General features: G+C 47.6%; 1 protein-coding gene across 3 annotated transcripts; it reads right to left on the bottom strand.

The window, feature by feature from the left end:
• Window positions 1-411: 411 nt before the first annotated feature.
• Window positions 412-15,700, bottom strand: bicdl1 (BICD family like cargo adaptor 1). Of its 3 annotated transcripts, XR_005713974.2 has the most exons (12): window positions 14,779-15,694; window positions 13,598-13,813; window positions 8,642-8,758; window positions 8,160-8,171; window positions 7,001-7,147; window positions 6,716-6,895; window positions 6,410-6,628; window positions 5,330-5,473; window positions 5,100-5,230; window positions 4,376-4,496; window positions 3,919-4,040; window positions 412-2,977 (listed from the first exon to the last, which is right to left on the bottom strand). XR_005713974.2 is itself a non-coding variant. In XM_040195947.2 (11 exons), exons 1-11 carry the CDS (start codon window positions 15,274-15,276, stop codon window positions 2,801-2,803), a joined length of 1,962 nt encoding a protein of 653 aa, XP_040051881.1. In that variant the 5' UTR covers window positions 15,277-15,694; the 3' UTR covers window positions 412-2,800. The 3 variants fall into 3 exon arrangements, 2 of the variants coding, with proteins under 2 accessions (XP_040051881.1, XP_040051882.1); XM_040195947.2 differs by lacking the exon at window positions 3,919-4,040; XM_040195948.2 differs by lacking the exons at window positions 3,919-4,040; window positions 8,160-8,171 and having other exon boundaries at window positions 14,779-15,700.
• Window positions 15,701-16,629: the final 929 nt, after the last annotated feature.

Genomic DNA, 16,629 nt, shown 5'->3' with positions numbered 1-16,629 from the left:
GTCTTTGAATACTTCTTGCTTCTTTTTGTCTTTAATGTCGAGAGTCAATGTTTTATGAGAGGAGTTCCCCTTCTGCTTACGTGAGTATTGGGCACATTGACATTGTGACCGGATGACGCTCAGAAAATAACACGTCATTACAATGAATCCTGATCCCTAATGAGAATACAATTGATCTCTTTTCTTTGTGTTGATCCCTTCGATAGACTGCTTTGTTCATATTATCGTTTCAAGCTTCTTACCGCTGCTCAGTCAGAGTTTTTGTCATCTTTTCGGTAGTAACATTCATATATTATTACATATATTCCCTTTAAACAAGTTACATTACATTTTGTTGGGGCCCTTCCGCCCAACTATGACGACCACAGAAGGAAAACGTCTGTATTTCAAGGCCAAATGAGCAGAGACCAGCAGATTGCAAAGTATTTATTTGTACAAAAGAAACGCTAAGAAAGTTGCATGACAAATATTTTGAATAGCATTCAGTGGTGAATGGAGGCGCTCACACGGAGCACAATGAGCCCACCGAACGCACTCAATTCCAAAGAATCGTGATGTTTACGCGCAGCTGCAGACGGCCGTTACTAAAAGCTTCCCATTGAGAAGTGAACGGGTCACATCGGGCAGTCTGCACTGTCTTAAAACCATACAAACAACCAAGAGAGAAACAAACAGTAATCATGACACCACGTGGACGGAACCAAATATGTTACAAACTCATCGAGACGAATCAACAGTCCGGTGGCGGCAGGAGACACTGGGGCCTAATTCCAGGTGTTTCCCACAGCACGAACCCCTGGATGTGAAGGTCGTTACCCCGTAGCACTAATGGCACCTTCTACAAAAGGACCCTTCATGCAGAGTTCAAACAATAACTCGATCGCTCGTGAAGTTAGTTCTAAAATGGCTAAATGTGCTCTCTTACTCTTGGTGAATTTGAATAATTGGGCTGAAACAGAAAACTCTCAGAGATGGTTTCAGACTCTGGATGGTCTCAGTACTGTTTGGATGGTATTGGTTATTTTGATGGTGATTATCTTTTGTGTTGTTTTAAGGTGCCATTTAAACTGATTTTTTTGCAATTGTTCTAACTAACGGAGAGAAAGCGATCAGATGTATATATGATATTTAGATCAGGCTTAGAAAATGGATCATTTTGTTCTTCACTCACCTGAATTTAGGCTTTCCAGCTGTGCTCCATGCCACACCCGGACAGCCAAACATACGTACAAGTGATAATCAGTGGACACACGTGGAAATGTCAGCCTAGAAATAACATACAACAGATTTTCATTCAAAAAGTTATGCTTTTCTTCTTATAAATATAACGATTTTATCCAAACCTACTCAACTTTTTATAAAAAAAATCATTCTTTGGGTTGAACCTTCCCAACAACCGGCTGAGATGATAAGAATACATCTGCATAGGTTTGCACAGCTGCATTAGACACAAGTAAGAAGACAGGCGGACAGACACACGAGAGACACACAGGTCGACGCATTCTGCATCGCCGGCGGAGTCACAGAGATGTCGCCTGCAACGGAAGCCCGACAGATCGGAAATCAAAGTGCCCATGAAGTATCGAAGCAACGAGAAGGGAGGTAGACCATTTCTATCCGCGTTAGACCGGAGCGGTTCAGACCCGCAGAGGAAGTCTGGTGGAGTTTCTGCACAACAACATTCCTTCGTGTGATCACAAATTCAACGGGTCCTTTGTTGAGCTGGATTGAGTTGATCCAACGTGGTTCCTCCTCCTTCTCCAGCTGATGTAAACAGTTTATTTTTTATTTGGTCAACTAGGGAGATGATTGACATCATGAGGACAGGGGCTTTTTTTTTTCCTTTGAAAAATTAAAAATATTTTAAATGATTAAATACAAGCAAACCGTGGACCCCTGAAGGCGATATCACAAACTTCAGTCCCCCCAAAAGGTTTATTCAGATGTTGAGGATGAGCATGTTGGCCGCATAGAGCTCACCTGGCACCCACAGGCCCAATTAGACGCTCCACCGCCTTCGCCGGCGGGATGCTAACTTTGGATGCTAATGAATGAAAAAACGAAAACAACCTGACAGCGAAGAGCGAATAAAATACTGGTGGAGCTGATTGTGATCATTTTGTTTGACTATGAGAGGAATCCTTTCACGTTACACGTTGTCTACATACAAAAATATTGTTTAGTGCAGCTTTAAATTCCATAGACTTTAACTCATTTGAGTGCCACATCTAAAGGTTTCATTTAGCCAAACCCTCGCTCACGCTCCCACTGAGAAAACAAGCGTCCTCAGCCTCTGAACAAGTGAATAAACCTGAGAGACGCTCCGACGTGGAGCCCCGCCCCCCCACGCGGCCCTCTTCTCTCCACCACCACCCTGCAGTGTCCCTTACATCCACCTGTCTTTCCCCTGACCCCCCCGCCCCCCCCGGCCTGATAACTGGGACGCAGAAACCGTTGGTTTATAGTGTTGGCAGTGGGCTAGTAGAGATGGTCGTAGGCACTAAAAAGGAAACCTTCTTCTTTGGAGGTAAACTTTGTGGCCCCGTTCGCGTTCTGCCTATGAGAGCGAAAACCAAACTCCTGTTCTTATATTCCTTCCTCTCATAGCCAGCGGGGACCATTTCATCAGCGAAAAGGGAAGAGTAATGGTCACGGATAAAGTGCAAAATGACCCCGTCCCCCCACAAACTTGAGTGTGAGCCACGGCCCGTCTTTGGCCGCGTGGTTTAACCTTTGCTCCTCCTCCCCCGCCTCGGCTGTCTTTGTCTTTGAGCTGTGCTCGGGACCGGTTCAATGGGGCTCAGTTCTTTTTGAAAAAAGAGAAAAGTCTCTTGTCCCGGTCGGAGAGGCGGTGAGCTCGCCTGGAGGACTGACCGCCGTGTGCCCTCGACGGGCCGGACAGGGAGGTGGGGGTCGAGCGCCACTCGTCCTGGTACTTGTCCATCAACTGCTGGTCGATCACTCGGTGCATGTCGTCCTAAAGCCACGGACAGAGAGGCGGGTGAGAGAAAGGCAGGAGAGCGACGTCACGCACAGAGGCTCAACGGTGCTGCAGGAAGTTCTGAGGAGATCGGACTCATTGGTCAAATGACCCGATGGGCATCGATTTGCAGAGACACCACGACCACGTTTCATTCATTGCTTGTTTACTTATTACTAACTAGCCTTGACATTTTATTTAGGAGCATGTGGGGAAAAAACGCATGAGTAAAACAATGAACAACGGTTTCGATTTTCAGATGATAGAATTATGATGTCACTTTATAACCGCCGACCAAACACAAACTAACTGTGACACATTCAGCTCCCTTTGAGTGCCGGTTGAAAGCTTTGTGCAGTTGGGTAATAACTTGTAGAAATTATAACCACGACTTTTCAGCTTGGGACCCCTTGAAGTCTACCTGTGCAGAAGAGGTAGCAGAAAAGTAATTTGTCCTCCCAGATGACTTGATTTTAATCTTTCAGACTAGATTAAGCAGGTGAAAAATAACTCCCTAATTAAAAAGTCTTACATTCTTTGTATTACTTTTGTCTCCTATCCTGTTAATGGTCTCACTTTTCTAAATTGCTCCAAATACTTTATGTATTTAATGGAAGGAGTTGCAATGCTAGTTGATTCGGCCACCAGGGGGCTCTGAAGAGCCAATGAATCAAGTTCATATGAATGCAACGCAGTACGTTTGGAGTCTTTGTGACCATCTCTCGACAGGTGATCTGACCAGAGGACCAATCTCCTGACAACCTGCAGGGGGGTACCGGCGTGGTGGGTTTGGATGTTTTCTCTGGCGGGGGGGGGTTAATGGTTTCAGGTAGACATGGAGCTGGCATGGGCGTTTCTCCCAAGACAGTTAACCACGGCATGGAATGGCTCAGCGCGGCGGGGGGTGAAACGGCGAGATGGCGCGTCACCGGGCTCACCTCTAAGGCAGGAGAGGAGAGGGGGGGTACCACAGAGGAAGAAAGGGTGGTACGGAAGCTGAGAAAGGCCACTAGATCAGAAACCACAAGAGCCAAACAGTAAAGAGCCCTGAGGAGGCAAACTGTGGGCAGGGAGAAGAGAGAGGAAAGAGCTGCTAGTTACAGATGAGGGAGGGGGGGGGACACACACACACACACACACACATTCTGAGATGTGCACACACTCTCTCCCGTGTCCTCGGGCTACACATGTAATACGTTTCCTTGTGGGACACTCATCAAGGACAAGCCAACGACATGCACCCTCTGAAGTTAATCGAGCGGTTTAGTGTATTAAAATGGACGGATTATCTCAAAAATGCATCCAGAGACCACCTTTGGGTTTATGTAACAACCTTAAAATAGCTGGAGCACCATTAGGCCTTTACTAATACACCGCTTGTGACGTTTGACCCACCTGCCACGCCTCCAGCTGCTGCGACAGGTTGAGCTTCTGCTGGATGGCGTCCAGGAGCTGGCTATTCAGAGACATGATGTCTATCTTACACTTGGCCAGCTCCATCTCCACCGCTTTCTTCCTGCAGGACACACAGACGGAGCAACCGGTCACGAGCTGCGAGCGCGACGCTAACGTGGTGGTGAATGTAGAGCTATCGCCTTAAACCTTCGGTAAACTCACTTATTCAATGTGTTGCCAGGAGCAGGCAGAATAAAGCCCGCCCCCTTTCAATAGTGTCAGATTACGCCCGCTAGCACCTCTGATGCCCACTTATTAACACATTATGTCAACAGTTAAAACAACAGCTTTATTTTCTGCTCGGCTAGACGTGTTTCCACTGTATCTCCTCAAAGCACATGTTCATATGCTGCTTTATTGATGCTGCCAGTCTTCAAGCTAAGCTAAGGTATTGGACTGTTGGTTGTAGCTTAATATACAATATGTGAAAAATAAGCAATTCACAATTTGTGAAAAAGAAGTTTGCCTCTGCCAGAAAACTTAACAACAACAGCAACAAATGCTTAAGGGAAGTATCTACTTCCTAAGATCCTAAGGAATTCTAAATACAATATTTAAATGACTAATTGCAACAGGAGCTGAACTATAAATGGAAGACGCAAGTTGTGATAATCCTTTAAGCTTGACATTATATTCACCGAGGGACCTCGAGATGTGAACCTACTTGGCTATGGCATCGTCTCTGTCTCTGATAGCAGTCTGCAGCTGCTCGCTGGGTTCTCGGACCTCCGCCATGGTCCTCATCCTCTCGTTGTCCTCCCGCAGAGAACACATCTCCACAGAGAGCAGCGCCATCTGCAGGTCACACGGGGACCATGACACGCATTCAAACCTCTTTATGGGTCACCCGGTTACGTATGTGTTCATTACGCTGCGTGTAGACGTGTACGAGACCTGATTGTGCAGCTGTAGCGCATCCTCCACATTGCTGCGCGTTTTGTCCTGCTCAGTTTCGTACAGCTCTCTGACTTCCCTCAGCTCCTCTCCTAGCTTCCTCAGCTGCTCCTCCAGAGCCTCCTCATCACTGCGCCGCGAGCCCTGTGAACACACAACACTTTGCAACTTAAAGGCTTCTCCTGCACAGATTTATGGACATTCATTTTTACACAACGCACGGCCACTTCACGTCCAATGTGCTGTTACTGCAACAGGCCCATCGAGGCTCCATCCTGCACTATTATCAATGTGGACTGTCTTAAAGCGTCTAGCTTACAATTTTTACAGGTTCATGAGGTTCCTAAAATAACTTTTGAGAAAGGAATTGACGTGCATTTAAATTAAGTTAAATAGTAAAATGTATTTTTTTATTTGCATGAAAATGAACAGGAGAGAAATATTCCTCTATTTTCATTTTGCGCATCTGTGACCGTACTCTGAATACACACAGCAATTATAACTATATCGTCCCTAGTATCATTGCCTCTATTTTCGCTATAACAATACTAATCTGCATAGTTATTAGAGCCCTGCAATGAGGCATTACCTCCCTTTTTAAAACATAGGCCGTTCAGTCAGTGCTGACAATACGTGTTTTATTGTCGTGTCAACTCGCGCAATAAACAAAAAGACTGTGGTATCGCACTTTGAATATATTAACAACAAATTCAATTACAGCGGCGCAATTTTATCCGATATCCACAATTCTGTTAACTCTCTGGCCAATCAGAATGAGAGATCACCGGCATCGTCTGATTGGACATAATCTGCACACGTGCCTCTAAAGGTTTATTTATTTGTTTTGCAGGGACACTGCCTACTAATCAACAGTTGTTTTTAAAGCAGCCTAAAATACAAAATAAAGGAAATGGCTGAAACTGAAAGCGTGAATGCCAGAGTGGAGCTAGTGAAAAAAAATAAAAAGGAACGGATGTCAGCCGTCTATCAATATCTGGATTCCACTACCTGGTGGAAAATCACAGGCCCTGTCCTAAGAGAAGAACGAGCCCTACTGGTTCCCAGTGAGTTGCGCCTCACCGTGGACTCGTTGCCGTCCAGCAGGTTCTGCGTGAGCCTCCGTAGCTCCAGCAGGCCGGTGTGGAGGCTCCCAGTAGGCACATCCTTGGCTGAGGACGTCTCCGACGACTCGTCCATGGAAGAATCGGTGGACAGCGCCGAATCTGTGACGTCGTTCCCCCGGAGGTGGGAGCAGAGCGAGCGGACTTCACAGTAGGCCTCCCACAACTGAAGACGCAGCTAAAACAAACAAGACCGGAAGGTGTTTAGAAGCGTGTCCAGAAAAGCACAGCAGAGTCTTCGGCAGCAACTTCCCAGTGTGATCACCTGCTCTCGCTCCTGCTCCTGCTCCTCCTGCTCCATGCTCTGTTCTATCTCGCACAGCAGGCTGGACGGGTGCGGGGTGAGACTGTGGAGGCTTTGCTCCTCCGTCAACTCCTCCAGCCGAGCGGTCAGCTGCCTGTGGGACACCTGCACCTCCTGGAGCTCCAGCTGGCTCTGCCGCAACTGGACTCACCAGAGGAGGGAGGTTACACAAATGGAAGCACCTGATTGGCCAGTCGACTCCACCGAGATTTGATCGCTAACACAGATGTGTTCACGCGTCCGTACCTGCAGGTCCTTCCGGTGAGACTGTCTCTCCAACACCAGCGTCCTCTCTCGGAGGTCGTCGACGGTGCTCTGCAGCAGCTCGTTCTCCTCCAGCATGGCGTGCACCCGGTGCTCCAGCTCCATCTTCCTCTCCGACAGCATCTTGATCTAACGCGTCAGACAGCACCAGTCAGTCACTGCGCCACGGGACGCGGGCATTGGCACGTGGCTAACGGGAGGATTGCTTTTCGATTTTCGGGGGTCGATAGCGAACAGATGGGCAGCTATGGATCTGATTAAAGGCTGGATGTTGTTATTTTCCTGACTCGGAGGCAAGGTTCTTACACGAGATTAAAAAGTCCTCCCACTGGTCTAAGGAATGTTTGTTGCTTAGCCCGGGCTGAGGCGTTACCAGCCTGAACTTCAGGAATGCCTTGTTGACATGGTAGCGTCTCCCCAAAGCTCCACCATGCACGTCTAACGGCCTTCTGGATTCCTAACAAATTGTTTTCCCTCAGAGCTGCCTGAGTGGCTTCCCCCCCTTAAACAAACAGCAGCTCTTGTTCATGTTCATCCCTCCTGCTCTTGACCTACATCTGGTAACCTACTTCACAGGGTAGGAGCTTACATTTGGATTATCTGCTTTCCGTGATCGTATGAGCATCCACATTGCCAGATTCTGGTTATTTATGGTCTCTTGCTTTACACAAATAGGGCAAAACTCCATTGGTCATCAGCACACAGTCGCATTAAGGCAAAGCACTGGAGAAGTGGAAGCACCCAGACACATTGCAGTGTCTCAGCTAAATATAGAGCAGTAGCCTTTTCCCCCAATTACAGCGCAGGATCCGCAGTCTGGGTGTTTTCTCTGTGGCTTTGAGGAGGAGAGCTGAGGGAAAATGTGATTTGTTGTTACGCTCTAACAGTACTGTTACTTGTCAGGACGATATGTCACATGACAAAGCCGACATCACAACACATCATGCTCCGATAACCCAGGATGTTGTTCATGCTCAATGTCACCGATCGGGGATTGCCAAAGAGTGGAAAAATGATTTACTCTGCGTGACTACAGAGCTGCGTTTCTTAATATTTAGTCCAATCCTTGTTTTTTTTTATTTCTTTACAAGACGTTACATGCAGCATGCGATCCGACCGACAGAAAGCGTAAACCACTCACTTCTAGCTCTTGCTGCTCCAAACAAAGGGGAAGGAGGAATGGGTGAGGAGAGAGATAATGATGACAGGAAAAGGAGAAAAGTAGTTTGTGAGTAAACCCACAATTCCCCCGACAGAGTAAACCCTTTGTGTTGGATGAGTACCATCTTCTTCAGAACACAGGATCAATGTCCATCTTGCAGATTTGAGCTAACATTAGTCACCATTAGTCAAACCAAACCAAGTGAGGGAATTTAATTGAACGGAGTATTTTCTTGCAACAGAAAACTGTGTTAATACTTCATATGCTTTAACTTCCCTTGGGATCTGCTGTCACCTGAAGCACTCGGGCTTCTTGCAGAGAATCAATAACTGCAAACATTATTTATGGATTCTGCAATTGTCCACAGTTTAAAAAAATTTTTTTTGGGAGGTTCACGCTGAACAAGTACAATTGAATCATTTGTACTGTACGAAGGACCAATGGGGCTGACGGCGGCTCACCTCGGCCTGTAGAGTCTCTAGTCGAGACATGTGCTGGCTTGTGGACATGCTCTTCTCCCTGAAGTCGTCCCGTAGTGAATGGACCTGAGTGGACAGCTGCCTCTCCACCTCTGCAGCCTGGATGGAGGTAACCAGACAGTAAGAAAAACAGTAAATATTTGCTTTACATCACTTTGTTATATTATAGTGTCATATTAACTGTCAATAAAAAAAAAGAAAGATTGCATAGCTGCTGCGTTCCCGTACTTCGATAGCAGGGTGACTCCTTGGAGTCTGATAGCAAATGTAGGACCTTATACACACACACACACACACACACACACACACACACACACACCTACACATGGCCACCAGGCACAAAGGGTAACTCAGTTATCCGTGAATCAGCCCTCCTCTCTTCCATTAAATGGAGCATGTGATTGCTGCTCCTCTGAAAGGCCATTTTTTCATCTCGCTTAAAAACGTCGGCCGCTCAGTTTTCCTGCGGTCTCGTCCAGCAGCCGACGCAGTGCCTCGTCCGAGCTTATTGGACAGGTGGGATGAGGCCACACAGAGCGTGGCTTCATTGACACAGAGCTGCATTCAGGAAGCGTCAGTTCTCGTGTCATCACTGCCATGGCAACAGCGAAAACCTTTAAAAGCACTCTCTCTCTTTTCAACGCATTGTGAATCTGTCAAAGAACAGAGTAAAACATGAGATGACTGACGTTGGTCTGAAGTACAGCCTCTAGGTGTCACTACACACTTCTGCCTCTCCTGGAGAAGCTCACAGCCGAGCAGCTGGTCCTGGTGGTTTGTAGGCTCCCGTCTGAGACCCCCGAAGTAAACGCAGGTAAAGCCGTAATACATTAAAAAATAATAATAATAACATTAATAAATAGGTTTTGGATCATTTTGTTCACTTTGTAAAAGTAAATTGCATCCCTGTGTATCTATTAGACTTGGATTAAATAATGGCTTGTTGTATAATTGTATGTTGAAAATAAATTGCAAGTTTAATGTTTGATTTATCAGTAAAATTCAGAAATCTCCATTCACAAGTTGATAATGGTTAATGTTGAATGGATGGATACTTTTGTTTTTTGGAGTCAAGCTGTAAATCATCTTTTCCACATTGACTCATTGTAATTCTGCCTGTTGCCACAATTCTTTTCACTTGTGTTTGGGTTTTAACGCTGGGTTACAAAAAAAACAACTGATCCTCGAGGAGAAAAGCATGATATTTTTCAGGAAACTATCTGATGAAAAAATCTGATATTCCGATATGTAGAATCCAAGATTCTTTTAAAATACCAATGGGATTTGATAGGACCTGTAACACTATTTGATTTGCCCAACGCTATGAAATGTCACACAAGGGCACTGCTAACCTGAGGGGTTTATTAAATGTGGGGCATTGGTTCATGCCTCTCCGTCCTCTGGGTGGAAACGTTTGGTTGAATCATATGCAAATGTTTTTGTTATCAAAGGGCTGATCTGTTTGTCATTAGTATTGTTTTGGCTTAATGGAAGATCCTTCCATGATATTTGATGGTGTTGAGACGGCATGTTTCATCTCATTAAGGAGCTGAGAAAAGAAAATTGGGCAGACGTTGTAGTGAAAGCGCTCAAATAACATATTATGTTATTCTCCCACATGTGTTTCTCTACGTGGGAGCTGCGTGTTTTTACAGCCGCCACGTGACGTCTGACCGACTTGACCCGACATGCTGAGAGATTGCGGATCAAATGCTGTGGTTTTTCCCCGTTTCATCTCCCGCTGCCCGGTTCGCAGACGCACTTTTAATCTGCACACAAATTCCTCAGATCCCAGATCAGGCATTACAGAAAAAAAAAATCTGACAGCTGTGACAGAATCCTGGGCAGCAATGTAGGGCTCAGCAAGGAGACGTGATTTCTTACTGCAACTCAAACTACTAAACACAGTATGTCGGTTTTCCACGGGAGGGACTTGAAACGTGGGCCATCATCCAGCTGACGTGACCACAGCTGCGTCACAGATCTTCGGGGGCGCAGCTCCCCATCAAACAGCATGTAGCCTCGTGCCACTGTGTTGAGCGCATCCCCATGGCAACGCCACGCAAGAGTTTCAATCTGCATGTCACTCCGGTTGTCACGGTAACCGGGGTGAAGTAGGATTGGATGTAGCTGCGACAAGTGGTCTCAAAGCTTCTGGTATTTTCCTTAATCACCCCCCCCCCCCCCCCCCCCACCTCTTCCCAGAGCGGTGCGTCGTCTAGACGTTGGAGCGGTTGCATAAGACGCACAGGGAGGAACGGCCGATCGAATAGATGATCCTCACGGCAAACGGCCACCGTGGGACGACGGGAGCAGGGCGTCACGTGGTCCGCTGACTAGACGTGAATAACAGCTGATTTGTTGGACAGATGCCCGGGGAGTGTTTCCACCGCCGGGCGAGAGGTTGTGATGTGATGTGGATGCACCACAGCGACGAGGCCGGACACCAGCTGGCCCACTTTGTGCTCTCCTCGTAATAAGACACCCGGCCTCCTGAATTATTGTCAATCACGAGTCAAGAAAATGTAGTTATCAACAGCTTTGAGTCACCGGAGGCTGGAGGTCTTTGAGTAAATAGTGGTCGAGGGGAATTAGAATGGACCACGGCCATAAAACATGCACATTCTGAGCATGTGTGGTAATGTAATTAGAGAAAGGACCCCTTCCGGATGGTTCACTCTGATCAGATTAGGTTTAAAGGAGATTGACTGTTCTCACACGCCTCTACTCCTGGATCTATTTTCTCGCTGCGTGTATTGGAAATAATGTACATTTTAATCACAGAGTGTTAGGACTCACACAGCCCAACAAAAGGCAATAACCACAGGGGGTGTTTGCGTCATGTCAGGATATGATGTGACGATTCAAAGCTGACATTCTTGTTCTAATATCTGAGTTACCTGCTGTTATCAATTAAGCAGAGTGGGGACGGGAGTTGTTTTGGTTCCTGCCTGAATGCATATGGCAAGGCTATTAGCACGGATTATGGCCTAATCCCCCTCAGCGCTGTATTTGACCCCGTAACTGACATCACTTCCTACGGAGTGCCCTGCCTCCTCAAGGTCGTCCCACTGCAGCCAATAACTGACTAGTAAATTGCTTGTGAGGTGATGCAATGTTTTTATTAATCACACCTTTGGCTGCAAGATTTACTTCCAAAATCCCTGGTAGTTACTCATGGAGGACAAAAAGTTATATACTATAGTTAATACTTTCTTACATAAATGCTGACCTAAATATGCAAATAAATGGTTGACTTAAAAAAAAGGTGAATTAAATTCAAAAGAATGTAAGAATGAACCCAGTGGCAGTTGTTCCGTTAGGAGCCAGTTCAGCAGATCTATTGTCCAATCATCACTCTCTAAAGTGTGATTTTTAACACAGATGCCAAAGGACAAAAATAACAAGCTCATAGTCCCTTTGGCAGTGCACGGGAACACGCGTTACCTCATGGATAAGACTGCCGTGGCAAAGAGTCAAGTATTACGGGAAACAGGAGGGCAGATAAGAATAGCAGGCGTCCAGAGGGTCCTGGGAGTACTTTTATATTTCCTCTCCAGAGGGTCCTGGGAGTACTTCCTCCATTCACTCAGAGCTGTAAACAGTTAACAATACTTATTCACAGCCCAGCACTTAATAATGAGCACTTACTGTATAATGGAAAAGAGAAGAGAAGAAAAGGAAGCAAGATGGAGAGCCTGAAGGATAAAAGGAACGAGAACGCGAGCGCTGTAGTTGACCTCGTTTAATCTATTACCCAGCAGGTCACCCTGCATCTGCCCAGCTCGCTGAATCATGGATCTGGACCGATGCAGTCAATTAAGTCTTGGAAAGACAGCCCCCTCCCTCTCCAACTCCTGTACATAATACACCACTTTCAGGGAACATCTCTTTATATCCCCACACCCAAGTTTCAATTCAATTAACGGCGGTTTAATCATGCCGAGTGCCGGCTCCTGCTCAGACCGACCGGTCCAGAGCGCTCGTTGTTTGCAGCGTGATGCTTTTAATCCGGCTCGAGACGAGCCGCTCTGCGCGGGGGTTAAAATCAATAAGCACCGGGTCTCCTGAGCAGCAGCGTGTGCCCGGCAGCACATCCCACCGTCTCTCAGGGGGAGAGCGGTCGCCTGAGCACGCTTGTCAACCTTTGTATGCAGCGCCCTGGGGACTCCAGAAATGCGGCCCCGGTACACTCTGCCAGCCATCCGCAGCAGCCGACAACACTCGTGTCTCTGTTTACATCCCTTGCATCTCATAACGGCCCAGCGTTTGAACTGTACAGTACATCCCGATGACAGGCGAGGCAGCGTGATGTGGTCCTGCTCGTGGGAAGCCAGCTCATCCCTGTGACATACCGGTTATTATGTCGCTTTGAGACAACATAGTTTAATTTGATGACAAAACAAAGCATGTTTTGTTTCCCCAGAGTGTGTAAATGAAACCATGATAAAAAGGGACAGAACGTGGACAATTTAACAAGAACACCAAGGGTGTGATCCAAACACATGCATGCAGCACTACTGTATGTACCTGTCCATCAATCCATCTGAATATCAGCATCTCATGAGCCCTTTTGTACTCTGCCTGTCCCGACTGCAGAACTTATTGCATAAGTGTTCAGTCCAATCATTCTAAATTATTCAATGTAAGACCCAGAAGCTCTGCTTTTACATTGATGAGTTAGCACAATTCAGGTGAAGTGCGGGGGGTGGTGGGGGCTGAACGGAGGCATCATCGCCCCTGAGGGGGGAGGAAACTTCACTTGGCTGCTGAGCATCTTATGTCCGGTCAGTCGGGCAGGATGGAAGTGACTGAGTGGCCCCGAGGCCTATGACCAGGGTGACCACCTAGTGTGTGTACACACAAACAAGCAACATTACGGCCAGTGACTCATGGCCCAAAACATGCACACGCACACGCGTGGACCGTGTTTCTCACCCTGCTGAGTTGCTCCAGCAATCGGTGGTTCTGTTCGGAGAGCTCGCTGATTGCCTTGGTCTTGTCTCTGTCGGTCTCCCTCAGCTGGACCTGGTGGAGCTCCAGCTCACCCTGCAGCTGCTGGACGTCCGTCTCCAGGTCCGACACGCGGCCTTCCCACTCCCCCTCTCGACTCTCCAGCCGCCGCCGCAACTCATGCTTCTCCTGCTCCAAGTGCTGTGTGTGGACGGAGGGGAGAGAAGGTCATGTGGTTAAATCGTAATTTTCTTGGATGCAATCGAGGGATTGTGAAAAGTAAGAGCCGATGGTGTTGCAAAGGACAAGTTTGAGTCAATCCTTGTCAAACACTTCATGGTACTGAAAGTAAAAAAAGTTTAAGATAACAACTCCGTTGCTACACATTATTGTACGACAATGAAGGCACAATCATGAATTTTCACGGGCTGAAATTCTTAACTTTCCTTCTATGTGAAAGTGGGATTCCACTGTGATGTCACTTTGCCACGACCACACATTAACAATAAAACATGTAATGAATGGTGAAAGCTGGACCATTGCGGTATACAACAGAACCCTTTTGATGAAGGAGGCAAAAGAGCCACAGTAACTGATTGATTAAAACAAAAAAGGTTGGATCAAAGAGAATTTAAACAGCATCAAGGGCCGTTCGAATAGTGTACCAGGTGCAACGTCCGTGAACAGAAGAGTTTGATATTAACAGGCAGCTTATTTCTCTGAGCCTCCACGTTGAGGATGAATATGGATCAAGGGCTGAACAGATGCACACTAGATACGAGGCCCTGGGATTAGCCTTTGGGGGAGGTTTTAGGGCCCCGTGTTGGCTTGTTTGTAGGATTCTTAATTCTAAAACAACAAGAACAAAAGCTCAACTGAACATCATTTATAAGCATATGTGAAATGACACTGAAACACCTTTTTTTAAGCTTGACCGTCTTCTGACAGACACACGGCTTCAAGTCATCGTTTGTTACTGGGTTCACTTTTGAAAAAAGAGTCATGTGAAGCCTGTATGTGGAATCTACAGGTAGCAGATGTGTTATGATCCCAGTGAGTTTGTCTACATCGCAAAGGCCCATTGACGTGAGGATTACAACATTTAATAAAGGACAAACCACAAAGAGGAAGCATTCAAACTCATATTTTCCATTTTCCAAGTTTACCTCTAATTTCTCGTTGAGATCTTTGTGCATTTTCTCATATTGCTTGGTCAAGTCTTGGTTTCTCTCCAGCAACGCTTTGCCGAGTTTAGCAGCTAACACCAAGTCCTTCTCCTTCCGACGGAGGAGCGACAGCAAGTCCGCGCTGTGCCCCACCGGGGGCGTCTCCGGTCCCGACAGCTCCTCCTGGTCGTCCCGCTCCCCGGTGAGCATGGCCAGTTCCTCCTCCAAGGCCATGCCGAGGCCTCCGGAGCCGGCGTGCCGCAGCGGCTGACCCTGAAAGCCGCGGCCCGGCTCCGGAGCGCCGGCGGCGCCGGGCCGCGGCTCCATGCGGTCGCTGTCCAGCTCCAGTGGTGCTGAAACCACGGCGGAGGTCTGCAGATCGAGGCAGAAAGTGGACATCGCCACCGGGCGGAGGAGGAGACAGCAGAGCAACAAGAAGAGTGAAATCACACCGGATGAACCCACCCTGCCCTGACAGGGTCGGGCGGACCGGACCATCTCGTAATCGACGTCGCATCCATAATTTGCGCAAAATGTCGAGGCGGGATCCAAATAGATTTGTAAAGTGCCGTCTTCCCCGCGTCTCTCTCTCTCTCTCTCTCTCTCTCTCTCTCTCTCTCTCTCTGCTACTTGTGCTGCAAACAGAGACCGTGGCTCTGATTGAATCCCGGCGAACACCGCCTCCTCTGCGAGCTCCAAGCTGACTGGTCGTGCGTTAGCGGACACAAGATGTTTTTATCCCGGTATAAAGCGCCGCGATGAGCTGCGCGCATCGGTCGGTCGATCGGGGTCCTTCCCGCCTCGGGGTCCTGGATCCCCCATAATGATCGGCCTGTTACACCGGAGGCATTTGCCATCCAAACAGACGAGCGCGATCCCGAGAGCCTCCCCTGCCGCTTTCTCGTCGCGAATCCTCGCCCCCGACACGGTAGTGACGTCGGCCGCAACCTGACGCGAACGGCCCACCCATTGGCTGATTGCGATAGCGCCATATTTCGGTGCTTCTCGCGCACACGTGTGAGATCCATTAAATGAGCACGAGAAGTGGTAATAGAAGGACTGATGCCTGAAGTGATGATGCTCCAGCTGTACAATCTGTGATGTTTGAACGTCCTGGATTTACACGTTTCCGTAAACCGAAAACATACTAGATGTTAATACAATAACGTTGTATCAAATAATGACCGGTTGGCAAAAAGAAAACATGAAAAGTCGACAGTTGTTTCCACTCCAACGGTCATGTTGAGGTGAGCGTTTATAAATCAGGTGTTCACCATAAATTATTCATTTTCAATATGTAAACTAATGTTAAAATGAACGTGTACGCTAAATATTACAGCTGTTAAGGTGATTTGAGATTTTATGTTTTGCTCATTGGGGGAGGAAACCAAACTCCCCCTCTTCACCACGCAGGGCTAGTGGATCACTAGACAGGACACAGACAGGACGCATGCAGGTGAGGCGCCCCGCAGGGATGTGCGCCCTCCCCACTGCTCTTCTCCCGCCACACCAACGCATGCAGCTCAGGAAGTAGCGCGTGCGTATATGAGGGGATGCTGAAGGGGCTGAGATGAGGTCATCTGTCGGGGGTGGGGGCATTGGTGAGCAATGATTACGAACAAAAGCCTCTTGAGCTGATCAAGCGAAGGCACAAAAGAAGTGGGTCACAGATTGCTGGTCCACTGTCGCCCAGCTTTGGGGGGGGGGGGGGGGGGGGTCCGAGGGGGCCGTACACTAGATGAAGGGGTGATTTCCTCAAAGCACATCAAGACCTCTCTGCTTTGATAAACCGCTAAGCTGGATGAATTTAGCAGCCCCACATTATCCTTATTAGTTTAATGCTGCTGGTGT

This window comes from Gasterosteus aculeatus, chromosome 13, assembly GCF_964276395.1.
Source record: "Gasterosteus aculeatus chromosome 13, fGasAcu3.hap1.1, whole genome shotgun sequence".
NCBI lineage: Eukaryota > Metazoa > Chordata > Actinopteri > Perciformes > Gasterosteidae > Gasterosteus > Gasterosteus aculeatus.
Note: the sequence above shows the minus strand (reverse complement) of the source record. Positions and strands in the feature narration are given on the sequence as shown.